Source organism: Ambystoma mexicanum, chromosome 5p, assembly GCF_040938575.1.
Source record: "Ambystoma mexicanum isolate Mex_15411 chromosome 5p, UKY_AmexF1_1, whole genome shotgun sequence".
Taxonomy (NCBI): Eukaryota; Metazoa; Chordata; class Amphibia; order Caudata; family Ambystomatidae; genus Ambystoma; species Ambystoma mexicanum.
This window is the reverse complement of record NC_090930.1, coordinates 1,312,625,787-1,312,653,072: the sequence shown is the minus strand read 5'-3', so window position 1 is coordinate 1,312,653,072 and position 27,286 is coordinate 1,312,625,787. Positions and strand designations below refer to the sequence as shown.

The 27,286-nt window shown below is 45.1% G+C and overlaps 1 protein-coding gene across 5 annotated transcripts in view; it reads right to left on the bottom strand.

Annotated features, from left to right (window-relative positions):
• LOC138481537 (uncharacterized) overlaps positions 1-27,286 on the bottom strand; it is a 1,141,930-nt gene that overhangs the window by 923,465 nt on the left and 191,179 nt on the right. For all 5 annotated transcript variants that reach the window (XR_011274268.1, XR_011274269.1, XM_069613714.1 and 2 more), the window contains exon 3: positions 13,389-13,484. Coding sequence is in view for 3 of the 5 variants with exons in the window: in XM_069613714.1 (XP_069469815.1) it covers positions 13,389-13,484 (96 nt within the window). In the remaining 2 variants the exon portion in view is untranslated. The remainder of the gene's footprint in view (positions 1-13,388; positions 13,485-27,286) is intronic.

Below are 27,286 nucleotides of genomic sequence, written 5' to 3'. Positions count from 1 at the left end.
TTTTGGGTGATCTCCGATTATTTAAAGTTATGTAAGTGTGTTCCATTCTAGATGTATTCCTTGTTTTACTTATTTCCGGTTTATGGGTTGTGGAAGCACAGATCGTGTGGGTTGGCCGTTCATGAAGTAGTTGTTAAATGCTTGATCCATGTTTATCTCAGTGAGTTGAAAAGCCAGGATTTTCCTAAAAGTGAGGTGGTCTTCCATAGTTCTTATTTCCTTAGGGATCGAGTGCTATAGTTGGTTATCTTCGGAAAAAAAGGCAGTTCCTCTGAATTTTCTTTTCTCTGCATGTCTTGTTTCTATTTGGAGGTTGGTGCTGGATCTTAAGTTTCTCCTTGGGTGGTATCGAGAGATTTTTGTTTAGATTAATTCTGCTCCTTGTCCGTATAGTGGTTTATGGACAATACATAGGGCTGTGAAGTCGATGTGTTTATTTACTGGTAGCGAGTGTAGACTTCTGAGGGCTAGTGTGATATGGTCTCTTTTATTTAATCTCAGGAGTAGCCTTGCTGCAGTATTTTTAATGCGGTATAGTTTTTAGTGAGGCATTTCGGCACTCCTAGGTATAGATTATTTGCACAGTCTATCCTTGGTAATACCAAGGAGATGAGGAGGGTTCTGTGTGCAATATTCAGATAAGGGAGGATCCCTCTTATTAATCGGAGGAGGTAGAAATATTTGTAGCTATTGTGTTGACTTGTGGTTCCAAGGTGAGGCCTCTGTCCATGAGTATTCCCAGATTTGTTATCACTGTTGAAGTCTCTGGTTGGTGAGGAAAGAGTTCAGCCACTGTTGTACACTGCTTTGTATGCTGGATTCCTCCAGTCCCTAGATTAGGATTATGTGCCTGCTCGTATCGAAGGAAGATTATATCTCCAGTGGTATGAGGGCCGATTGTGTCTTGTTGTCTGCGTACATTTTTAGGTTGTGCCATTTGGACAGGAGTGCTGATTCTGTTCTTCTCATGATTCTGAAACTGACCTGTGATTGGTCTAGTATCCCACTGCTTTTTACATGACTGAATAGTGTTTGGAAAGATTCTCTTTACTGCACCTTTCCTTCCATCTTTATGGAGCCCGCAAACTTTTTGCTTTTATTTTTTAATCTGACCTGTACTTTTTGCAGTACACTGAAGCCTTAAGCTTCACTGCACTGGCCTTTGCTCACATGTTGTGGGGAAACTGATATGTCTTTCAGTCTATCAGTACTGCGAAACAGTGTTTCCCTTGGTCGTGTTACAGTGTTACTACATTTGGTTAATTTTGTATGACTTGTGGTAACTTTTTATCATTGAACAAAGCACATTACACTGCAGTGCAATGTGATGCATTTCTGTGTTGCCCTAGACTAACACTCAGAGTATTTTTGGTTACTCTAAAAGATGGGCTGGTGGCAGCAGTGACTTTTCCCCACTTTTTGGGGAATATCGTTTTGGCTTTACAGCCTTTACCGTGCTTGGCTACTAACTGTGGCTACTGGTCAAACATGGCTGTGCCACAAGATTTTTTGCCTGTTCTTTTTCCATCTTGTTGTTTGTTTAGCCTTCTACCTGGCCTCAGAGGCCAGCAAAATCCTTATAAGGACTGCCAGTGCCCGGGAAAGCAGTAGCATTTGGCAGGCTACTGGAGGGCTATGTGTGTGTGCAGGCAGGATGTGAGCTGGGTCAGTCTGACTCCAATCTGCATTCTGGTTTCTGTGTGTCTGAGTGGTATGCATGAATGTTCCTGCCAGTGGTCCTGATTGGACCACTGTGGGGTGTGTGTATGGGCTAGTCCTTCTATTGGCTACTGGGAGTTTCAGCTCTTACCTGGCTTTTAGGATAAGAACAGTACCCCTGCACCCATTCTTCAGAGATCCTGGAGAAACCTGAAGGAGCCAAGTATCCTGTCCAGCTGCGAGATCCACAAAGAAACCTGAAACCTGACTGAAGGATGCCTGGCAACCAACTTCTGCTGCAGCCCTGGTAGAGCCCTGTCTTGCTTGTGATCTTTACTAGCCCTCAGTGCCCTGGAACCGTCCTGTGGCTGGCCAGCTCTATTTTTGGACTACCGTGCTAATTTTGTCACCGCACTGAGTTTTGCCCTGAAACTTTGTGGACCCTCAGCTGCCACTGTAAAGCTCCCTTCTGTGAAATGTCGGCGTCCAAGCACAAAGGAGACCCGAGATAGACGGGAAAGTACAACTGCGGCTACTGAATCCTGTTGCATCGCTGTGCGCGGCGTGCACAGTCCGAAACCTGATTACCTGACCCGAGTCCTGAGAGGGGTGCTGCATCATTTGTTTCTGCATTCTTCGACCGAGAGTCTTTGCACCAGCAAAAGACACCAACCGGAGTGGAGCTCGAACCTGCAACCCCTGAAAGTCGACGGCTGCGGATTTTGGTGGGAAAAGCAATGTAAGACATCCTTCCTTAGTTCTACGAAGTCTGGGGACGATTTGGAGTAAGGGAGGTAAGCTATTGAGCTTTTAACCTACCCCTGTACTCCCATTATAAGAGTTCCATGTCTTAATATCCCTGCAAAAATATTGCGATACAAAAATATCGCCATATTTCTGTGGTGATATTGACCCATGGACCCTGCGGGGGACACCCGTGTAACACCCGCTCCCACATATTATCCCCCCCAAAATATTGCCTATGGCAAGACAAATGGCCATATGTACGGCGATATTTTTGGTGGGGATATTTTGTAGGGAAACCCATTATAAGTCAATGGGCTTATAATAAACCTAATTCTAACATATTGGCTTCGCCAATGCTTGCCTATGCAAGACTTCTGACTGTTGGGGATCATTTTGAGCATTAGTCTACATTGAACCCTAACTCTAAGAACCCTTCACTGGACCCCAGAGACCCTACCTGCATTTTTTCCTGCATCCTAAGTTCTGTGGAACTGTATCCTGGACAATAGGCCACAAGACCCCAGACAACTTAGGGCTGGACAATGTTAGCCAGCGACCCTCTCTGTGGACCTTTTTGTGTATAATATTAGTCTAACCATTCCTTTGCAGGAGTATTTGATATGTATTATGCTTTTGAACCAAGTGAATGTGTATATGTATTTAGTTTGCTAGTATTGTGTGAAAAGTCTACCTGATTGTATTCATTTTTCTATGAGGTGTTTTGGCCATAATTCAATAACTGAATTTGTATACATCCTGTCTAAGTGCAATTTGTGATGCCCATTGTGTGACCTCATTGTGGACCCTTTACAAGCGGACCCCCTCTGCAGAACTTAGCCTAGACCGCCTGTCACTGCTACCTAAACTGGTTTGGCTAAAGCTTCCCAGAGTTGTTCCTGTCACAATATAGGTTGGCCTTCTATACATCTGTCCACTAGGCCAGAGTATAGAAAATCAGTCCTAACAAATAGTACTTTGTACACGTGGTTCTCCAGGATTTTCACTACAAATGGTAGGTTTGATATGGGCCTGTAGTTAGTAGGGTCTTCTGTAGTTAGAGGTTTGATATACGCTGATTTGAATTACTTTGGTACTATTGCAGTGTTTAGTGATATGTTCATTAGTGTTCAGATGGAGAGGGCTGGTGGTTTGTGGGCGAATAGATTTTTTTAGCTATTCGATTGCCATGGGTCACTTGGAGATATGGCTATGTTGGTATCGTTCATGTTGTTGCATGAAGATGGATTTTTCTTTTCCTTTAAGATTATAAACATTTATTTTTACGGGGGATGTTGCTGATTGGATTTGCGCGTTATAGTATGCTTTCTCTGCTTTCAGAACTGTCAATTTGTATAGCAGGATTTGTCACTGGATGTTTGTTTTATTTATTTGTCTAAAGTGATTCCTCCATTTCCGTAGTTTCCGGTTATTTTATTTTCAGTTCTCTTAGTACCTCTGTGGACCATCTTGCTGTGATTCTTTTTGGTGTGGTTTTGAAGAGTTCTGCGCATTTTAGTTTGTCTAACATGTCTGTGATCTAGGTGTGAAGGTTCTCTTCAACTGTGCCTTGTGTCATTTTGTTTAGGTGGGAGGTGTCTGGTTTGGTAGTTTATAATAATTGTGTTAACGTTTCATGGTCAAGTCTTTTCCGGTTTCTTTTGTTTGTCGCTGGCAGTTGTGTGGTTGTGGGCATCATGCGGCTTGGGATTTTGATGTTGAATGGGGTCATATCATGGTCGCTCCACACAATTGTACTGGAAGACGGCAGTTGAAAGTCCATCCCTGAAGGAAATTGCACCTAGTGTGTGTCGGGCTCTGTGAGTGGGACTGCTCACTATTGTTTAATAGGAACTCTCCCAGAACATTGTGATTTGTAGAAAGGTTAGTTATGGCGTCAGTGAGATTTGCAGCAAAATGAGGGTTATAGGTGTGTGGTCTGTAGAACTGAAGGAAGAGTACGTTGAATTGGGTGTTGGTGGTGATTTCGAAGTGTAGTGAATTCCAGTAGGTCATTCTTGTTGTTTGGGGGGATGTGTTATCTTTTGTCTTTTTTGTTCTGTTTGCCATCCTTGTTCATTTGTCCTTCTTCTATCGGGCATTTTTGTAGTTGGGGGCGTTTCATAATTCTTGTGGATTGGTGGTCTATTGATGTTGTGGGTGTGTTTCAAGGTGTTCTGGAGGTAGGCTTCCTGGTTGGAGGGTTTGCTGATGTTGATAGGTCCTGTTGGCTCTAATTACATCCCGGCTATACTGTGTTGTTGGGCATAAACAAAACAACGTTGACCGTGTCTGTTGGTTTAGCACAGCGGCTAATGCCGTGCAGTGGTGTTAGGGTGAACGAGGCCTGTGTTTGTCAGGGCCTCACACTTTTTGTTTACAGGGGCAAAAGCCCTCCTGTGGTGAGTTGTTCCTTGTTCTCTGCAGTTTCCTGAGTTGAGGTGTGGTGAGACGAGGCGAGGTTCAAAGACAGTGGAGGATAAATCAGTACAGCTCCAAAGTGGCTGTGAACTGCTCCAGAGCTCCTCTGAAGGACTGCATGGACTGCAGCAGTCAAACCGGACCTGGCAGAAGCAGAGAAGGCCCCAAAGGGATCTGCAGCAACACCAGCGAGTCAGAAGGAGACGCCAAGGCATACCAGTAAATTGGCTTGAAGCAGGTGACCCCGGGGCGTGCAGTAGGAGACTGCTAGGTGAAAGTAATGAACTGATGCAAACTGGGTGAAACTCTTCGAATTAGAGATACCAATTAGGGGACCATTGTAACCTGCATTGCCAAAGCCATAGAAGAGGGTTAACAAGGCAAACTGGGCACAACTCTCCTAATAAGAGATATCAATTAGGTGACCATTGTAACCTGCATTGTAGCCTGCATTGCCAAAGCCAGAGAAGAGAGATATCAAGGCAAACTGGGCACAACTCTGCCTTCCTTGTCTCCCTCCACCCTCGTTATTCTAGCTGCCCGTCTGCCTCACCAACCTGAAATGCCTCTTTGCCGCATTCTCTTCTTCAAAACAGAGGACAGACCCCACTGTCATTTGGTGAGTTGATTATTCAGCTTTATGTGTATTTCAGAAAATCCAATGGGTCAAGACGGTGTTCAGTAACCCTGGATTTGGTGTATGGGCAGAAAGTCGTCTGCCCATCAACGTCTCTGATTGCTCCCTGAGTAACATGCTCTACATTCCAATACAAAATGCGTATACCAACTAAGCCACCTGCACATGGCTCTTCTTCAAGACGACTTCCCCCATTGAGGAAGGCCGGAGCCCATCATCGCGCTTCCCGCTCCAGGCACCCCGACATCAGAGATGATGCCACCACTTGATGCTGGGGTAAGGCCATATGCTTAATACAAAGCACCCCAGCTGCATCAAGATTCTTCTGCTGCTCTGAATCGCCAGCCTTACCTGACCACAGCATTTACATTTTACTTGCATTCTATTTCCTTATCTGATCACAACAATATCACTTGGCCCATAGCTAAGATGGCCACCGGCCAGCTCAGTTTACACGCTGCCTAGCAACGTATCATAGCCCTGCCTTTCTACTACGTTCCACCGATTGGCTGCCGTCTGCTATTTGCCTGTTCCGGAGAGACCGGAAGGCGATAGCCGGACCCTATCAACCCAAGGCCTGATACATAAGGCCTATTGTCTGTCTGCGTCTGTCCGTAGAAGTCCGCGCCGTTGCCACCCCCTTTTAGGATCACAAGCCTGGAAAACTGTATTTCGACTCCCGACACCTCCCAGGATCATAAGTACTTTCCCAAGGTGAGACCAAATTATCATCTTTAACCACTGCAATTGACATCCACAGTGCCGCTAAGACACTCTTAGATTGTGAGACACTATATATGCTTATCATAAAACTAACGCCATGTCACCTACTCCTCGCATATGCTCATTTAATTCATGCCCCTGCCAACCAAACCGCCAGTCCTAACTCCGCCCTTATAGCAGCATCGTCCATTTGCTGGTAGTAGTGCACCAGACTGTTACATATAATTACCATGTAACTGTATGTATATGACTGTCATCTATTATTTGCTTTGATCTCTATGCTCTCCAACACTGTTGCCTCGTATGTACATGAATGTATACATATATTGTTGATCTTATAGGGTTTTGCTATACTCTATACTTATTAGGCCATCCATTAGATGCTCATAGACATCCTGAATGATCCTGTCCCTAGCCCTCTACTTGCTAGGATCCTGCGCAGGAGATCCTGAAACAATGTTTTCTCTGCAGCGAGTGGTATCACTCCTACCTACTATGCAGCTTGCCTACCACCATCCTTGCCATCACTCTAGTAACCAGCTACCACCACTGCATAACTATTGTCCACTGCCAGGCTAGGCTTGAATACCCAACAATGGATACCTTATCACCCACTCATTGGGGGATCAAATCCACCAAATGTCTCCCACTTCTTGAATTCAACCATCCGCAATCAACTATCGGGCCAACTCCATTTCAACCTGTTCTAAATTTTAAAACGTTGCATCCTAATACCAATCAAATTGGACCTATTGAACCAACAACTACCTTGACCCTGAGTCAATGGATCAATATATACACTTCCAAACCAACACCTAACCAGCCCTGCTTCACCGTTGTCAGACACAGTAAACTTGGCTCTAGACTCAATACTTAAATCCCCCCTTGACCAAACCTCTAGACAAACTAAGCACCCCACTGGTCACTAACAACTACACTCCTATGACCTATGACTTCAAATGTCTGAACAATCTAGAACCTCCCTACTTGTCGGAAGAAATCTCTAGGAGAACAACCACCTGACCCACGAGATCTGCCAATACATCTATGCTTGAGATTCCTAGATTTAAACGGTCCACGGCGGGAGGAACCAGTTTCCCAGTCAAAGCTGCACAATCATGGAATACGCTCCCACTTGACCTCAGACTACCACAACCTTACGCCAAATTTAGACATAATGCACTCAAATGGCTTCGCATTAACGACTCATAACTGCTTCTACCCTTCCCCATTGCTACTTGACCCACCTGACACAACTACTGCAACCACTGCACCTGACTATGCATTCCCTGGCTGCAGGTATGCCCACAAAGTATACGTAATGATAAGCACTGCATTGTCATGCATCTATGTATATCTATATCCTCTATGCTCCTTGACATGCACATTTTTGCACTGTATTGTATGTATGCACACCATGTACTTGCCTGCGACAAGCACTCTAACTAAGCTTCGAGACTTCTTGTACTGCTGCGCCCAACTACCCAAGGATTTGGTGCGCATAATCAAATCAATAAACAAATAAACAAACACACAAACAAACCAATCACAAGAAAAAAACAAGAGATAACAATAACAAGGAGTACACTACGCTAGCTCATGTCCCCAGCCCCTTCATTAACGGAGCCTTAATAAACGCTAGATCCATGATTGCTCATGCCATAGATATAGCTGACTTAATCAACACTAAAGACCTAGACTTTCAAGTCATATCGGAGACCTGGCTCCATGATGCAGCAGGGCCTTTGTCATGCTGAGAACCTGGTGTCTGCAGAAGCTGCTGAACCCCCGACAATCCACCCAAAATGTGGCACTCTGAGCTGACATATATATATAACTGCTCAGTTTACCTCACTTTCAGGGGAAAGGGGGAAGGGACAAAGAAACAAACACCAGGCTGGAAGCTATCAACTCGCTGGTTCTTCACCTGTAGTTAAAACATAAACATGCAATATACCTCATTACTCATGGGTTACTATACTAACCTTAAACTCTAAATCCTTTACCAAAATAGTTTAAATACCATACCTGGTACTTCTCTTCAGAATGCCCAGAGAAGTGATAAGCAGACAAGACTTCCTTACTTGTGGACCAGAATCTTATAGATCATTCAGCCTTCTCAGTAGGTCCAAGAATGTAATTTAACTTTGTAGTTAGTCTGCTCAACCCTAAGATTCTTGAACAAGGTCTTCAAGTAAGTTTAAAGAAGTTCTTTTAAGTTCTTGAATTTGTTTTTAATATTTTCTTTGTAGAGTGTCTTTTTCTGAGGAACGAATTTAACTTGCGATGGAATCTTCACGTGGAAAGCCAGCACACGCGCTAAAATCCAAAACCGCGGGAAAAAATCACACGCGCTTTTCTCCAAGTCGCGGGAAATACGCACACACGCTGACAATCCAAATCACAGGAAAAAACACACGCGCTTTTCTCCAAGTCGCGGGAAATGCGCACACGCGCTGACAATCCAATTCGCGGGTAAAACGCACTTGCGCTAAAGTCCAAGACGCGATAAAAAATTACACGCACTTTTCTCCAAGTCGCAGGAAATACGCACACGTGCTGACAACCCAATTCGCGGGTAAAACGCACTCGCGCTAAAGTCCAAGACGCGATAAAAATTACACGCGCTACATCACGAATAAATACGCACATGCGCAAAAAAACAAATTGCGAGAAAAAACACGCGCTTATTTATCACGCAGAAAAAACCTTCGCGTAAACGAACAGTAAACGCGAGTCCAAAGTGCACGCTCGCGCTTCACTCTCACGCGCAGAGACACACGCGCAGGCTCAAAGTAACGGGAAAAAACTCACGCGCTAGTTTGAATTGACACGTAGTGATAAAAACAAACGTACGCGCTTCAATCTTTTTAGTTACAGATTTGCGATTTCAATCCCTTAGATAAATATAACCTTTTAACAAAGTGCAACAAAACTGGAAAGTCACTTATCTTGTGAATGAGACTTGAAAACTTCTTTTCTCCGAAAATTGGTAGATTTCTGACTCCTGTGCTGTGTCTCCACCAAAATCCAAACACGACTCCTGTTGTACTTTCAGATCTTCCGCTCAACTGCTAGAAACTTGTCACCCTTGACAAAGTAAGCAGGAGCTACAAGGCACACGACCTCTCAGCTAGGCAAGGACGATGAAAGGAAGTTTAGAATGTTCATTGTCCTCCCTATAAACAATCTCCAGCCAATCAGAATTTAGACTGAGAACCTCCATCTTGGCTTGGGGCAATCTCCATAGACTGCAATGAAGGTTAAGGGCAAAATTGGCTGTTTAAAAATATAACCCATAATAACTTCCTAAAACCTTTCTATACTAAATATGTGTCTCCCCTGACCCAATGTAAATGAGTATATGATACTGTATGTAAAGAATATGTCACTCCAACCTGACAGTACCTGACAGCCTTCCCTGCTGCTGGCCATACCCGATAAATATACCCTGATAAGAGCAGATAGAGTCACCTCAAAAGGAGGAGGCATCGCTATCATTACAAAGTCTAGCCTAGGGCTCAGACTATCTATCTCCCCTGACTTCAAGTCCTGCGAACTTCTCACAGCTAAATTAACCACCTCCAACTCTAGCACCTTAACAATATACTTGACCTACAGACCACCGGGTCCCATAGGATCATTTGAGGAAGACATCTCCACCCTACTCTCGGCAAACACCAAACCCTCCTTGCAAATCTTACTATTAGGCGACTTTAATCTGGGCTTCCATGACCCTAATGACAAAGAGGCTAAAACCTTATCCGAAACCCTCTCGGAATTTGGACTAACACAAAGAGTTAATCAACCAATCCATGTGAAAGGTAGAACACGAGACTGGGTTGCAGATGTCAACTGTGAGACAACAATTACTTCTATAGTACCTCAAACCTGGACTGACCACTACTTAATATCGTTTGCAACACCTGCCAAAAGAACGGCCAAAATACCCAGCCCACTAGCTCTGCCACTTCATACAAGGAACAAAAGAAACATCACGGGAGACATGCTTCTGCCACTTCTGCTTCCTACCTTAAATGCTGCACCTCATTCGTCGGACCCAGAAGCACTAGCAGACCTCTATAACACGGCTATGACACAAGCGTTAGACACTATCGCTCCTCTTATAATGCGTAAAGGAAAACCTAAAGCCCATCTCAACTCGTGGTTCACACCACAACTAAAAGCCTTGCGATTAGAGAAAACTGGAAGTAATATGGAAAAATATGCCATCCAAAGAAAATAAACAAAACTTGATTGAACTATCCACCAAATATAAAACAGAACTAATACGCACCAAACGTGAAACTTACAATGACAGGATCAACAAAGCCAGCTCCAATACTAGGGAACTCTTTGTGATCCTGAGGGAAATGGAATCCTCGATCCCACCCGAGGATTCATGCACAAAGGACAAAGTATGGTGTACCAACATCCAAAATGTACTGTCTAACAAAATGATTACCTTCCAAAACAAAATTGCAACCAAGAGGCTTGACCTCACTAAACTAGTGATTTCCGACATCCAAAATGAACACCCTCCTAAATCTCGACAAGAATTCAAACTCTCCCAAATGAACTCCAAGGAAGTGAAAAAGATCATCCTCAAAATGCCAGGTGGATAGCTGTCCACCACAAATCATCAAAGATGCTGCAAGAGAACTTGCACCATTTATTACCAAACTAATAAATGCCTCATTCCGCAGCTGCAAGGTCCCCACTAACCTTAAGGATGCCTGGGTACTACCGCTACTGAAGAAAGCTTCACTAGACCCATCCATCCCAACTAACTATAGAGCTATCACAACTGTACCATTCTTACTCAAAATGATCAACAAGGCCGTATATCTCCAAATCCAGCGATACCTTGAAATTAACAACCTTTTAAGACTAAGACAATCAGGCTTCAGACCCCTCCACATGACTGAAACGGCCCTAATCGACTTGAACATGCAAATCGACCTATTGAAAGATAACAGACAATGGGCCTCATTACGAGGTAGGAGGTAGCCATGGTGCTATTGGCACCATGGCTACCCCCTTACCGCATTCCAGGTCCGGGTTCCCAAAATAGGGACTTACCGGGTAATTCCAGCCTTGGAGGACCCGTTAAGTCCCCATTCCGGGAACCATTCCCCATTCCCATTCGAGCCCCCATAGGGCTCAATGGGAATGGGGATGGAGCTAATAATGGTACCGCAATTTGCGGTACCGTTGTTAGCTCTGAAGTCCCATAACGGGTAAAACCAGGCGTTAAGGAAGGGACCCGCTAAGGGACCTCGGAATAGGGTGGTAAGGGATTAACGGCACTGGTGTCCTTACCAGTGCCGGTAATCCCTTACCACCTAGCTCTTAATGAGGCCCAATGTCCCTTGCTTCTATTACTAGACCTATCCGCTGCTTTCGATTTTGTAGACCGCAGAGTGCTTTTGCAAATATCTGTCCACTGCTGCCAACTTCTCCCACGAAGCCACAAAATGGATCCAAACCTTTCTCAACAATAGGTCAATGAGGGTCCCTTGTTCGACGACTTGGACTATCTGGGCGTCACAAACACTTATTTCTGTGCGTATGTGATTCTGTGTTCTAAAATGGTGGACTGTGTGTCCAACTTGTAACTGAGCCTTCCCGGCCTTTGTGCCTAGTTAATGGTTAGACACTCCGAGGGCCGAATGTTTAGACTAGGTATTGAGACCTTGTCCCGAACATGACTTGTAGTCAAAGGATTGTCTGCATTAACAAGCCTCATCCGCGAACATACATCGAGGACAATGTAATGCAAATGTCGAGCGTGGACACTGGCAGAACTGCATTGTGAAGGGATATGTGCTAAGGCTTACTGCTAAATCCAGGAATACACTTTGCCATTGTGACTTGTTTGAAATACAAATCAATGTAAACCATGTGCATATTATTGTATGAGCCATAAGTGAACTTGGCACGAACTCTAGACCACAGATTATTAACCTGTAGAGGGGCTGGACATTATTACTGAAATGTATAAATATGCGAATGTCTAGATGTCCAGTACCTTTCTATCCTCACTCTGACGGGCTGGTACTCATTGTGATGTATTGAGGGCCAGATAGCTATCTGTAATTTCTGTTTCTTTGTAACTGTACAGTAGAATAAAGATCTGTGAATCTTCATAGCCCGTGTTTGGTGTATTTGCTTTTGTGGTAATCAGCCTCGATATTTCCTTGCGTACACCCTTGGTTGGCTTCCCTTTCACTCCCAACTTAATTTTCATTTCCTATGTCTTGTCTTTAAATCTCTCCATGATCTTGCTCCCGTTATCTCTCATCTCTTTCTACACCCCTTCCCGTTCACTTCGTTCTGCTGATCTTTTCCTTCTCACTGTCCCCCCTTCCCCATGTGCATCCTCCTGTTTCCGCTCTTTTCACCTCTTAGCCTCCCTGCACTGCAACTCCCTAACTCTCTCCGCTCCATACCTACCTTTTCCTCCTTCCGTACTTCCCTGAAATCTCTCCTTCTCCATCCCCCACCCTGATATCTTTACCTTCTCCTATTTCTCTGTCCTTTCCCTCCTTTCTCTCTCTGCACCTCTCCTCACCCTCTCTCCCTCTTACCCTAACAGATTAATTGCTCTACTTACTGTTTTGTATCGGTTTGATTCATGTTTGTAAATTGCTTCTACTGTAATAAACTTTTATGTATCTTGTTGTTATAATGTAAAGCGCTTTGGATTAAAGCGCTATATAAACACAATAAATACAAATACAATTGCTAATATAGAACACCTAAAAACTGACCCACACGCTGAGCTTATAGGATTTCTGGTGTGCACTCATCAACACAACACCTCCCCCCCCCTCCCCACTATCCTCAAGCGCCCCCACTGCAGTTCCGCTGGAGCCCATGGAGACCAAGAAAATGGCATGGAAGCACGTTATAATCCCAATAACATAATATAGCGAGAAGGGAGGAGTCTAAAACAATGTTAGGACATAGGAGACACAGCCAGCACCCAGACAAGAAGCCACCAATAGCCATAATGGGCCACTGGAGATCCTTCTTAAATTATTGGAGGAAGAAATGGGCATTGGACTCCATTTTCCCAGATTCTGCAAACTCTCAAAGTCTTTGTACAATCTCAGCATCCATTTTCTGTACTTCTGTATATAAGCCCGGACGCCATCCAGCCACCCACTTGCTTTTCAGCTGAAATCCATGCGCCCCTTACCTCAGAGTTTACTGGCTGTGGTCCTAAGCATAATTGACCACAGTGCAGTGTATCAAGAAACATCTGCATCCTGGGGATCCGGATCCTTAGGGAACCCTAAAAGGAAGCAAATGAAAACAGCAAGTCAGATAGCAGTAAAGAAAGGGGAAAACACACAACTGCACATGGAAGAATATTTAAAGAAAAAGTGCAGAATGGTACATGCAATACATACTACTAACCCACAAGATTTTTTGTGCTGTGACACTAACAGCTAAAAGGGGGATTTTGCAAATAACCTGAAAATCGGCATGAACATTGTTACCATAAAGGCAATAACAGCTAAAAAAGGTATTATTCACAAATAATCTGCTAATCCTCATGAACTTTGTAACAGGGCCAAAGGCCAGACACTGTGCTTACCGGGGGATACTGTGCTTTAGACAATTACTTACAAAAGCACTGCAACTACTATAGAAGTGGGCAATATTTTACTTTAAGTCTGTGGGCGTACATGAGTCTTGGACAGAGCAGAACCACATCCATTACCTTGGCAACTTATACGGCAACCGCAGCCATACTTAGAGAAGTGGCGCAGAACAATAGATTACTTGTTGGCAGGTACATGAGTGCCCATGAGGCCATGCAGCGTTATGTGAGCATCTATCCAGGCACAGGTATGCCCAGCCTCAGAGTATGTCATGAAGATGAGTTTAGCAGCCTTAGAATCGGAAGAGTGGTCCCATGGGTGCTGCAAATGCAGTTATGTCATGTTATGATTAAAGGAAAGATTAATAGAGGAGGTGAGCTGTGTCACATGGGTAAGCAGAGTGGAATTGTACCAAGCTCAGATGGTGCTATAAAGCCAAGACGCTCAAGGTCGAAATGATGTACCATTAAGAATCTCATTAGTAATGTAACTGACTAAATGTATCATAATGGCTTTTTGTGTAAGGCTCATTGTGTAGATCACTATAAAACCCCTGAGGTTTCTGTGCTCAGGGGCCACATTCTTGATACAGGGCTACTATGCCAGTTTCCCAACCCATTTCTGCACACCTGTATGGGGATGAACCTTGTCTCTATCTGTTCTGCCAGTCTTCCTATCGGATTAATTGGTTTAACACTACAAACAGCACAAGCATTTCTCTAGCGCTCTGGTCCGCAAGCTTCTGCTCTTCAGATGTTGTGGAATATGACTTCCGCGTACCTCACCATTGGCTATGCTGTATAGTGCTAAGGGGAGTTGTCCAAAACTACTGGAGAGACAAAGGTTGCAGATGCCTGTGGTAATGCTTGAACCATCATAAGCACTGGAATCCAACCTCTGAATGGTCCTCTTCACCCACCAAATGCTGCAGAACCAGAGGGGAAGTCACTGTTTATTTAGGTACACCCAGACTGCTTTGGGAAACACAGCGAGGGATACCGATCCAAAAACTGGGTTCTCATAGTGACTATTCTCGCATTACAAGCATGCACAAGTCTAACCAGATGGCAGGCCCAGGTCTGTGAGGTAAGACCAGGATGCCAGATAAAACGAAGAGTAAAACGAAGAGCCCCAAAAATCTCACCCCTTTCCCTGTTAGGAATTCCAATGGGTCTGGTCTTAGCATTCACACCAGGGTTGTTGAATATTGGGATTACAGGATCTATAATTAGGACACCATTTTGTCTCACGTCCAAGAGATCACAGCTCAGCCATCACACAGTATCAGACTGACAAATAAATCACATTTTGTGAATTACTTATTCCAAGAGTACCAATGTCCAGTCTATATTCTAATCAACACAATCTCAGGGCATACACACTCAGGAGATGTCCGTACAAAATACTCTAATTCTAAGAGAGTGTTAAGTTCCCCAGCATGCTTCATTTGTGAGGTATTCCTGCTGGGACATGGACTGTAGTTTTCCGCACTTGCTCTAAAATTCTCCTACATGGTTTTACAAGGGCATTTCCCTCCAAATATACTCCTCTTGCCCTAGGGGTCTTCTGCATAGGATTTTCTGCCTCCCTACCTGGGTATTTGTCAGGCTGTCACTGAGCCAAGTGTATCAAGGAAGCTTTGGTTGAGTCCGCCACAAGCTCACCTTAGGTTCTCATGGTTCTTCAAAGCTTCTTTAGTTGACTTTGAAAATACCAACAGTCTCTGTGCTTAAGCCCCAAGTAGGCTACCGTGTTGCTCCTGCTTAAGACTTAAGACCTGGATTCTGCCAGCCTTTGTGCCAGGGACTTCAGCATGCCATTCAAGCAATCTTTACCTTCTCTACATTGTGGCCCACTTGCCTTAACCTTGTCCTGTTCTGCAATCTTCCTATAACGTGGCATGCTTGGCCACTTCAGGTTCCACCTCTTCATCTCGCCTACACCTTCTCTAACTTCTGCCGCCTTTTATATGCTAACTGTTGTACTTATCGTTCCAATGATCATGGTGTTTGGTGGCTGTTTCCTCTTTGGTTTATTGTTCTGTGATGGGTATTTCCTATGTAGTTCTTTCTCCTCCTCGTGTGCAGACCCATAGGTTGTAATAAGCTTCAGGTGTTATGCAGTATTTGCTGATACAATTTGCCCCCTTGCCCCTGGGTACTAGTTCTCAAGTACCCTAGTGGCATCTCAAGGTCAAGCATATCTGTAATGGCAGTCAGTCTGTTCTTCGCTGTGGCAACCTGAGATCTCATTGTGAGGGCCTCTCAGGAGGCCTCTCCACCTGGTGAGTCGTTAGCAGAGTCCAAAATGATCTGCAAAGTTCTGTACAGCAATGTTTATTCACCATTTTTGAGGCAGATTCTTTGGGGTTTTCTCTCCACTTTCTTCTTTGCCCCAAATTGTAATATCATTGGACACATTTCTGTACTCCGAGTAAGCTCATGGCATAGTGATGCACACCATTGGCTGGTCTGCTATGTGGAAACTGTATTTGCTGTAACAGGGCACCCTAGAGAAGGTTGGGATAGCTCTAGGGGATCCCCCATATACCAGCTCCACGATTTGGATCACATTCCTGCTGCCTTCTGAATGTCTCCAGAGTTTCCAAATTCCCCTTTGTGGGCACACCAATGCTGACTCTATCATATTGTCCAAAATTGAAAAGGGGCAATCTTCACATTCCCGGCATCATCCAAGTCCATGATCCCCGCCCTTACAGCAGTAATCCGATTGCGGTCATGTTGCATGATGAACAGTATGTCTGGCTTCGGGGAAGTGGTCTGGAGAGCAGACAGAGGAGGCAGTGGGGACCAGCTCAGGTAAGTGGTGAGGTAGATGGCGGGGGGGAGTGCGGCAGTGGGCCATGCAGTGGGAGAAAGGTAGGGGGCACCCATCCCCAAAATGTACAGGAAGAAAGGAAGGCAAAAGAGTGACTTTGCAGGGGCGGCATTCACTGACCTTCACTGGCTTTTGTTTGTGGTCTTTGGCCTAAATATTCTGTTTTACTGCCACAACATATTTTGTAGGGATCCTCCCATAGGTGCCCTTAGGCACAGGGATCCAGAGGTCTGTAGCTATGAGGGCTCTCTTTAGCAAAGAGAATACCTGTCTGCCATTGCCACCTACATCAAACCTAACTATTGCAGCAGTTGCTTACTCACCATGAGGCTGGTAAAGTTGTCATATATAACACACAACTGCCAATTTGGTGTCATTGCTGCCCATGGCCTTCAAGAAAAGCGTATTTTTTCTACTGGGACAGTGAGAGAGGCAGAAGTGAATCCTGCTATGTTAATGCCTGCAGCACAGATATAACCTTGTCCTAAGTGTCTGTGTTATTCTGTGGGGGTAGTGGCCAAGAAAGCTTGCTGTGATCTATCTAGAAGAAAAAGCTCAAGACTGAGCAGTTGAAGGCTTTAGGGAAGGCTTTAGGGATTGTGATGGGGCTACGGAAGTGACTGGTGGTGTTTTGTGAGTAGTGAAAGGTGGGAAGGGATGAAGATGTGAGTCGGATAGGAGAGAGGGAATGGGTAAGCTAGAGGAACTCTTTCACTGAAGATTGTTGACAGGCTTTGTTGGAGTATGTGGTTGCCATGTCTGTTCATGTGGGTTCCTGCTGTTCCAGTTTAATTTAAGGGCTTAGGGAACTGACCTAAAAGAGTCAGATTAGGTGATATTCCTCTCTGTGTACATGTCTCGGCAGAGAATTGAAGAGTTTGGTTGGGAGGAAGAACTTTCTTCTGTAACGTTTCCAATTGAAACTTGGGACCCTTACTAAAGCTGTGTTGCTAGATAAAAGCGTTTGAGGTTTATAGTGGATGAATTTCCTTGCAGTGGATACAATTCCTTGTAGTGGATTATGGGCACCTATGGGCTATGGATAAGGATTTCAAATGAATACTCTGTTTAAACAGGGGCCAAAGGAATGTTTGAAGGGTTGGGGTGATGGGATATGATATGATATGATAGGTTAGTTATAACGCTTTTAATACCCAGAGGTTTCTAAGCGCAGACCCGGGGATCAAACCTGTGTTGCTCTGTGTCGTCTTGCTTCCAAGGCGAGCACGTTTCTGCTGGGCTATCCTCCCGAGTCGTTTAGAGTCTTAGAAGAAGTCTAGCTGCTGTGTTTTTGACTTTTTGTAGCATGTTCAGTAGGTAGTTCAGGAGCATCATCTAGTTTAGTTTAGTTTCTTTATTTATACTGCACGCCGAACCCTGGGGTAACTGGCCGCCGGAGACTTAGAGGAGGTTACAGCATAATATAGACATACAGGATAAAAAACAGTAAGTGCAGGTGACCAGGTTACATGGTGGTCGAGAGCAGACATTGAATAGGAGTACATTAATTAGTGTGTCAGATATTGGTGGGCCTCTTGTTGGTGAGCCAGGACTTCACTTTAGCTCTGAAGGTCCAAAAGGACGGTTCTGCTCTGAGGTTCAATGGTATAGCATTCCATTGTTTGGCGGCTAGGACTGGGAAGCTGGAGCCGCCTGCTTTTGTTAGGCAGAATTTGGGGATGGATAGGTAGTGAGAATACAACGTTCTGGTTGGTCTGGTTGAAGTGTGTTTGTTGAACTTGTCTACCAAGTATTTGGGGGTGTCGTTAGATAGGCATTTGTGGACGATGATGAGGGATCTCAGGGTGATTCTGTCTCGTACAGGTAGCTAGTGAGCATCTTGTCTGTAGCTGGAGATATGTGAGTGACGCGGATACTCAGTGCCGCTCTGAGGGCATTATTCTGCAGTACCTGTAGTTTGTTCAATTGCGTTCTGAGGTGCTGAGAAAGAGAGTGTTGCAGTAGTCCATTTTTGAGAGTAGAAGCTGTCCGCATAGTCTAATATTATTATTATTATTATTATTATTAGGGTATTTATTGAGTGTGGACCTAGCTTCAGGAAGCAATGGAGCACTTTACAATTATAGGGGGAAGAACATGGTGAGTGAAGCAGAGGAACAAGGGAAGGGGAGCTAACAGGGGAGGGTGGGCAGTTTGGCAGCAGTGATCTACAAGCAATCAGGGGAGGAAACAGATGGGAGCAGATCACCAAGTCTCATGGATGGTGGGGAGTGGAGGGTGTGTGGACCTTGGTGTTGGAGAGGAGTCATTCATTAAAGATGAGGTCTTGAGCTACTTCCAGAAATGTAGAAGTGTGGGGGAGATTCTGATGTTGACAGGAATATGATTTGAGAGTCTTGGGGTGTAGACAGAGAATGTCAGCCTTTTGGTTGTTTCCGTCCTACAGCGGCGGAGTTTAAGGTTCAAGTCTGCCAATGTGTTAGGTAAAAATTTCTTCCAGTGAAGCATAGCCTTCAGCTGCCCTCCACTGGGCTTTTGCTCATCGTTCTGGGGAAACTGCCTTGTCCTTCTGGCAGTCAGTACTGGGGAACATTGTTTCCCTTAGTCTTATGACTTTGTTGCCACTTTTGACAACTGCATTTCAGTGTGCAAAGTACATTACTGTACCGCGCACTGCGGTCCTTGCCTTTTCAGGCCTTAGACATCCCTTAAGGATTTTTTGGTAACTGGACAATGTGCCTATGAGTAGACTGGTGGCAGCAGAAGCTTTAGGTGTATTTGTATTAACATTTACAGAGCCATACCATGCTTACCGCATTTGGCTCATGACTGTGGCTAGTGTCTGTCATGGCCGTGCCACAAGGACTTTTGTCTTCTCATTTTGCCATTTTTTGCTTTGGCCTTTCCCTTGCCCTTTGTGACCCGGCAAGTCCTTATTTGGGCATGCATTCACCCGCGAAATCCAACGCTTTTTGTGGGCTAATGCATGTCGCGTATGTGGGTACCCAGGAAGTGGGCCAGTGACAGTCTGGTCCCAATCCACACTACTGGTGCCAGGATGTCTGGTGAGCACGAGAGCATGAGAGCTGCAGTGGTCCCTGATTTGACCACTGCTAGTTTTCATGAGTGGGGCAGATCTCCTCATTGGCCAGCTGGTGTGCGAGCACTCACTAAACTTCAGGTTCTGAGCAGGGGCTCTGCATGCAGACCCATAGATCACCCTGAGGTCCAAATCAACCTCTACATGTAGCCATGCATCCCGAGAAGTGAAGCAAATCCAAGGACTGTCTGGAACCGCACAGAGAAGGTTTGGCACCCTGAGCCCACTGTTGTCCCAGTACAGCCCTCTTTGCGTTCGATCTCTGAAGACCTGAAAAGGTGCTTCAACCCTTTTGAGTGGTGGGGCCAATCACTCTCAACATCTCCTTGGTACCCTGCAAATGAGCCTACTTGGAAGTGTCCCTGGGCTCTCCAGTGGACCGACCAGCTTGTCCCTTGGCAACCGTACCCTGGAACCCTACTTTGCACTGTAAGACATCTTCGTGACAAATCTCATTGTCCCTACTGCTTTGTGCCCCGAGAGAGAAGCATGCATCAGTCCACAAGCCTTGGGTGCTCCTGCATCACTGTGCAACAGTGGAGCTCGCTGATGGTGACTTTCCTGCCTTTCTTCAAGTGTTCTGAGACCAGGTGCACCAGTGTTTTCTTTGTCCTGCATTTGTTACAAAAGATACAGCTCCTGATGTACTTGCATCCGCACCCGCAGCGCCTGTACACTTTGAAGCGTAACCAAGGAGGGGATTTTGTAGTCCAGGTGACCTTCTTGAAACCTGCCAAGTTTGAGCCCAGAGTGAGTTAAGGGCGGTGAGTAATCATACCACTTACCGGTGGCCTCTAGTTCATCCCTACCGTTTTTACGCACAAAGGATCCCTTGTGGTCCTTGTCTTAAATTGGGTGGCTCTTGCTCCCTATAGTTGTCTGAAAGTTGGGGACCGCTTTTCTCTCCATATCAAACCCGCCTCTGACTCTTGGAACGAATTCCTCACACTCCAGTGTCCTCTTCTAACTTTTCCTTCCCGTTGAAGTTTGTCCCTTGTGATTTTTACGCATTGACGAGCGCTTTTACGCACAAACATAACATTGAGCAAACGGCTCCAATCATCGTAGGGATAAACTTCTGAAGTTAGAGATATCCATTTCTGGATTTGGCCATTGTTTTAAAGTTTGGGTGCTTTCCCTCCTGCATGTTTTGGTGGGAATCTGAACTCTACTGCATTGACAGAAAAAGTGACGGCACATATATTTTACCTAGTGTGTGTTTAGGTAATATTATTACTGTGCTCCTCACTATTCACTTGTGTTTGTTCTGGGCCTAATCAAATATATATTTTTGATATACTAATGTCTAAGAGTAATTCTTGTGTGCTACTGTGTTTGCTCACCCAAGACCTCAGATCACCTCCACTAATCCTGGGACTTAGCCTTGACTGATCTCCAAGCTACCTTGAATTGTTCTGGCTAACTTTGCAGAAATGCTCGCTGTTTCAATAAGCTATGCTGGCCTCCTGAACATCTGTCCACGAGAGCAGAGTTCAGAAATCCATTCTAACACATTGGTGTACAGAGGTGGGATAAGAACTTAGGTACCTGGGTGTTGCACACTGGTGTGGCACTGGATTACATTTACACAGTAACACAGTGGCCTTTGTTTAGCCAGTAGTTGTAAGCCAATTAACTTATAAAATGGAATCAGTCACTGCTATTACTTTGAGTGCTTCTAAATCTGAAACATTAAGAAGGCTATGTGCAGAAAGAGGCATCACTGCCTCTGGCACAAAAGCTGAGCTAATCCAAAAGATTATTGATTGGCAAGAAAATATGATTGCACCTCTTCACTTCTACGATAGTGCAGAAGGTGCTGGGGCTGCTCCCAGTAACAGTCAAGATGTGTCTGTTGCTACCATCATAGTGAGAGAGGATGAGGATGATGATGCCCAGTCCCATGTGTTCTCAATTTCCACTGAGGCTGTGTTAGATCCCAAGAGACAGCAGCTTAGGCTAAGGGAAAAAGAACTTGAATTTAACATGGCTAAGCTTGAGTTGGAGAAATTGGAAAAACAAAAATATAGGGAACATCAGTTGGAGCTTGCCAAGCTTCAAGTTGCCAACAGCTCATCAAGAGGGTCCAGAAAGGGCTCTGGTTCCTCCTCACATCCTAGATTTCCTAAAGATCTGCTCAGCGTGTGTGATGAGAAAAATGACTGCTTTTGAGTATGCTTGTGAAGTGCAAGATGTAGTGGATGCTGCTAGGACTGCATGGTTTCTCGGTAGCCTGCCACACTCTGGCTGCAGTGCCATTGTGGAAATTTCAAAGACTGAGAGAAACGACATTGCAAAATTGAAGTAAACCCTGATCTTAAAGTTTGGGAAGACTCCTGCCCAATACTTCAAAAGATTCAGGGAGTACAGGAAAAGAGAAGGTAGTACTTGGGTCACATATGTAACTGACTCTTTAAAGAACTTAACTGGTTAGGTGGATGGTTATAAGGTTACCACTTTTGAAGGTATGATCCATTTAGTCATGCTGGAACATATTTTTGCCTCATGTACCCTAAACATAAGCAGTATCTGGCTGACTCTAATGAGATAGATCGTAAGAAGTTAGCCATTGCAGCAGATTTTTGGGTATCCCACAGGGTGTCCCATAAGGACAAGCCTGCTTCAGAAAAGCAGGAAAAGGGGAAGAAGCAGAAAGATAAGGAGGGTGGCTCCACTGAAACATCTTCATCCTATTAGGGCCATAAAAATTTTAAAAAGGGTACGTCGCGTGAGCATGTACAGGGTAGTGGGGCTAATCATCCTAAGTACAACTATGGTTATAATAAGCTTCCCTATGTCCCAATACCCAATGGTTCTTGTGTGGCTTGTGGAGCAAATTACCATGTGAAAGGCGACTCCAGATATAAGGTTAAAACCTTGGGGATCCACTCTGTGAATCTGGCCTTCCACCATGAGTAGGAAGACATATTCACAGGGGCATGCTTCTCTTCTGACTCCTTCCCCTGTGGGATAGGTTCAGAAGTAGTCTTAGTTTCCCTGGGATCCTGGTAACCTAGAGTGTCTGAGGCGTATGCCTCCATCACAGACAATACCAAGCACTACTTTGGGATAGTCTCCTGGTAGATGGTGTAGAAACCCCTGCCATCAGGGACACTGGTGCCAGCAGAACTGCAGTGGATTCCACTTTCGTAAATTCAGAGGAGCTGTCCAGAGCCCGTCTGGTCCCCACTAAGTTAGCTGATGACCACCCTCTCAAGTTTCAATTTATGCCTGTAAATCTACCTTTGAATGGTTCAGTGGCCAGGACACCTGAAAGTGTTCAGAGGCAAGTCCCTGGAAGAGTCCTGCTGGGAAATGATCTCATAGACTTAGGTCTTGTGGGAGATACAGCAGAGAGACCCTGCACTAGGTCTCAAACAAAGGCTGCCGTGGCCAAGTCCAAGGTTGAGCCAAAGCCAAAGGGGAAACCCAAGGCTAAAGGAGTCAGAAAACAAAACAGAGAGAAAGATAATATTCCCCCCAACTCACCTACCACCGAGGTGGAGGCAGTTGGCCAAGCTCCTGAACCTGATGAGGAAGAGGAGCTGCCTTGTCAGAATACTGCTTCTAAAACTCGACCCCGTTGTGAAGAAACATTGTTCCCACTAATATAACCTTCTGAATGTAAATAAAAACATGCAGAAGGATAAATTAATTGAAAGACTGGATACCCCGAGACACCGTGGCTGCAAAGGAAAAATGTAATGTTAATGTGAACAATATCAATACGTATTTCAGAGTTAACAAAAAACAATATCCTCACTAACCTGTACTAATTTATGCAGGATTTCAATGTGGGTCTAAATTTCAACACCAGAATAGCAATGGTTAACTGGGTCTGAAATGAAACGTACAATAGTTCAGTAAGAATTATGGTAAGAAAAGAGGCAGGAAGAAACAGGATTATATCTTACCACCAGAGTTCTTTGAGTCTTAATGATCCAAAAGGAGAGAAAAAGTTTGTAGAACAAAGTTCCAAATAAAGCAAACTATTCCTGTAGGAACGTGGACGCCTTATAAGTCACAAAACCTGTCCCGACGGAACGAGGACGCCTTAGCACACACCAAAGGAAGTCTCTAGTCCAAGTGTGTGACTGCAGTAAATTTTGCAGGAAGTAGCCGGAGGTGAAGAAACTAGGCGAAGCAATCCCTAGAAAACAGTTCCTCTTTCAATGCCGAAAATCCAGGAGCAAGACAGAAGCAAGGCCGTGGGAGTAATCCGAGTCGAAAACTAGACGGGCAGCAGACAAAACCAGGGAGGGGGGGGCGGGTAGATGAGAGCAGTCCAGGAAGGCAATCCAAGTCTTGGAAACCGATGAGTCTGTACACTACAAGGAGGAGCCAGAGGCAAGGTCGGTAGAGCGATCCGGGTCAAAAAAGGGTAAGTAAGTACAAGACAAGAAAAGCACTGGATATACCAAAGAACAAGACAAGAAAGCAAGGTATACGTAACTTCAGATACAAGAAGAATTTTAGAGTATTCAGAAGCAACGAAGCTCAGAAGGGGCGGAACTAAAAAGGAGCAGTCACGTGAGTCGAACGTCGACGTCCAGGACGCCGGCTTCTACTTCCTAGCAACTGACTTGCAAGTTTCCATGGCAACCTCCACTTGCAAGGAAAACACAACTGCCAAACTTTCTTAATCGGCTGGCCCGTTTGAAGGTGGGCAGCACATACTTGGAGCATTGTTTAGTACGTGGGTGTAGAATCATTTTATTAAGGGCAGGGACAGGTGCATGTGTACAGGCAGCACGTCTAGCCTTCTTGACCATGACATGCCTGAAGTATTTGACCCCCATTACCACCCTGAATTGCACAGGAGTTGTGTTACATGCCAAATTTATGGATAGGGATTGACATTGTTGGTCTACAATCCAACATCCTCTGGCAGGTTTATTCTGGTGGTAGTTGACCATGTGACCAGCTATCCTGAAGCCATCCCAATCAAAACAGTAACTGCCAGGTCAGTTGCAAAGGCATTATTTGGCATATTCACTAGGGTTGGCTTCCATATAGAAGCCTCTACTTTCCTGTTGTCTGCATCAGAGGATGGTCTCTCCTCCCTGAGGGCCTTCTGTGAGCCTTCCCCCATCATCACGAGGCCTGAGTGAGTTCGCTGGCACACAGCAGCATTAGGAAGAAGGGCTCCTGGTCAAGAACCTATTCTGCCCAAGTGGGCTAAATTGTCAGACACAATTGAAAGGGTCGGGTAGGGAAATTCATACAGGCCCTCACAGACCTAGGTTAGTGTACACAGTGATTATTCATTAAATAAAACACACCCCCCTTTCGTTCCTTCAAAAATGTTCATTATAATCAAGAACAATTCTTATGGATAAGTATCCATACAGAGATGCAACACAGAACAACTCAATACATAGATCAAGTAAACATTACAGTACATCAACTATCAACCCAAGACGTATGGTCTGAGTTACAGTACAAAATATCATAACAAATACATATCCCACTGTCAATATCAGCAATGACAGTAGTATTGTGGTGATTACACTATCTCAACAAAACATATTCCATCAGTACATAATAGCAAGGCACACAGTGAGTATTGTACAACACTGGGATTCAAACAGTCTACACCAAGGTGTTTCGGCCCTTGTGGGGTTCAATTGTGATCCTTTCTTGTGGGGCCTTCATCAGGACTGGGCGACTGGGGTGTCGCGAAGTTCTGTGTGTGCGTGTCTGTAGAGGACTGGTACACGGGAGGGGTGGGCCCCCTCGGTCAGTGGGGTGGCGCACCGGTCACTGGACTGGGGACAGAATGAATCTGTCTAGTTGTAGCTGGGTCCGCATCTTGGATCATGAGTTAGTATATGATTACAAGCCTGAATGCTGTCGGGTACGGACATAGGTGGGTGATGTCTATGCAGACAGCTGAGAAGTTCCGGCTGCTGGGCGCACACCGCTTTGTTGCAAGCCACCAGCCAGGGACTCAGTACTTCGCGCTGTCTACTGAAGGATCGTCCATGGTCCTCAATCCACACAGTGTGTGCCCAGCAGCCGGATCTTCTCAGCCGTCTGCATCAGACAGAGCGGAAGAAGAATCTGAACCCCTCCTTGACCTGTTCCAAGGTAGTCCTTCAGATGGCTCCATTGAGGGTGTCAAATTGGCCCCTCAGCTGTGTCCTAAGCAGCAAGGTGAGGTTGGAGGTTTTCTGGGAAAATTCTCTCCCTTGTTCTCACTCACTCCAGATTTTACACCTTGGTTCAAACATGACATTAACACTGGAGATAGTGTGCCTACCAAAAGTAGGAGCTATAGGACGTTAGACAAATTTAGGCCGCACATCAAGTGTGAGGTCAACAATTTGTTGGATCGTGGGATAATTGAACCCTCCAGTAGTCCATTGTCCAGTCCTGTGGTGCTGGTGCCAAAGGCAGGTACCTCTGAGTTGAGGTTTTATGTGGATTACAGGTCTCTGAATACTGTCCCCAAAACGGATGCTCACACCCTACCAAGAACAGATGAATTGGTAGACAAGCTAGGTGCTGCAAAGTACCCAAGCACCTTTGATCTCACTACCTGGTGTTAGCAAATATCCCTGACAGAAAGTCCCAAGGAGAAGACAGCATTTTCAACTCAAGAAGGGCTTTACCAGTTCAGGTTAATGCCATTTGGATTGAAGAATGCACCTGCCACATTCCAGAGGTTGGTTAAGCATGTTCTGAATAGGTGAATTCTGCATTGCCTATCTGGATGATATAGCAGTCTTCAGCCCCACCTGGGAGGAACATGTGACACGCCTTGGGATTGTGTTGCAGGCTCTACAGAAGGCCCACTTGACCATAAAGCCCAGCAAGTTTAAAATTAGTAACGGTTCAGTGGTCTACCTTGGGCATGAGGTTGGTGGTGGTAGAATACAGCCTGTTCCCAGCGAAATACAAGCAATACAAGACTGCACAAAAACCCAAAATGACTTCTGTGGATGCACCAACCTGTTTTTAGGTAGCATGCTGACTCTACACCAGCCATTCCCATCTTTCAGAAGCCCCACAGTGTTTGCCTGGTCCCCAGAGCCGCTGAAGCCCATGGACCTGAAGCAGGCAGATACAAATGACAGAGCTCAGCTGTTAGCACTGCACCAATATCAGAGGATGGGGGGATTTCTGGGGGCTGAACCCAGAATTGCTCTGAGAAACTCAGGCCCAGCTAATGCAATTCAATGACTCATGATATTTCGAATGACAGGAATCCTGCTGGTTCACACTGTATGTTAGCATTTCTGCCCGGGGTGATATGAAGAAAAAAGGAAACATCAGCCCAGAGGGCACAGCTAATTTGAGCTTCTTCTACAGTGACTCAGGAACCCTGCTATTCACAATCTATGGTACCACTTGTGCATTTTTTGCAAAGTAAACAGAAGGATATGTGGGATTTGTTGAGAAGTGTAGATGCATCATGCTTCTGTGACCATGAAGCAGCATGGGGAGGGGTATTGGGGTGCCTGTCTTTAGCTCTCAAAAGGTGCAATTCTGATTGGTTCAGGGCAGGATCATTGGAGCCATGTGGATTTATCTATAGTTGAAATTTCTGACAGCTGGGGCTGTCATTGCAAAAATACCCTGTTTGGG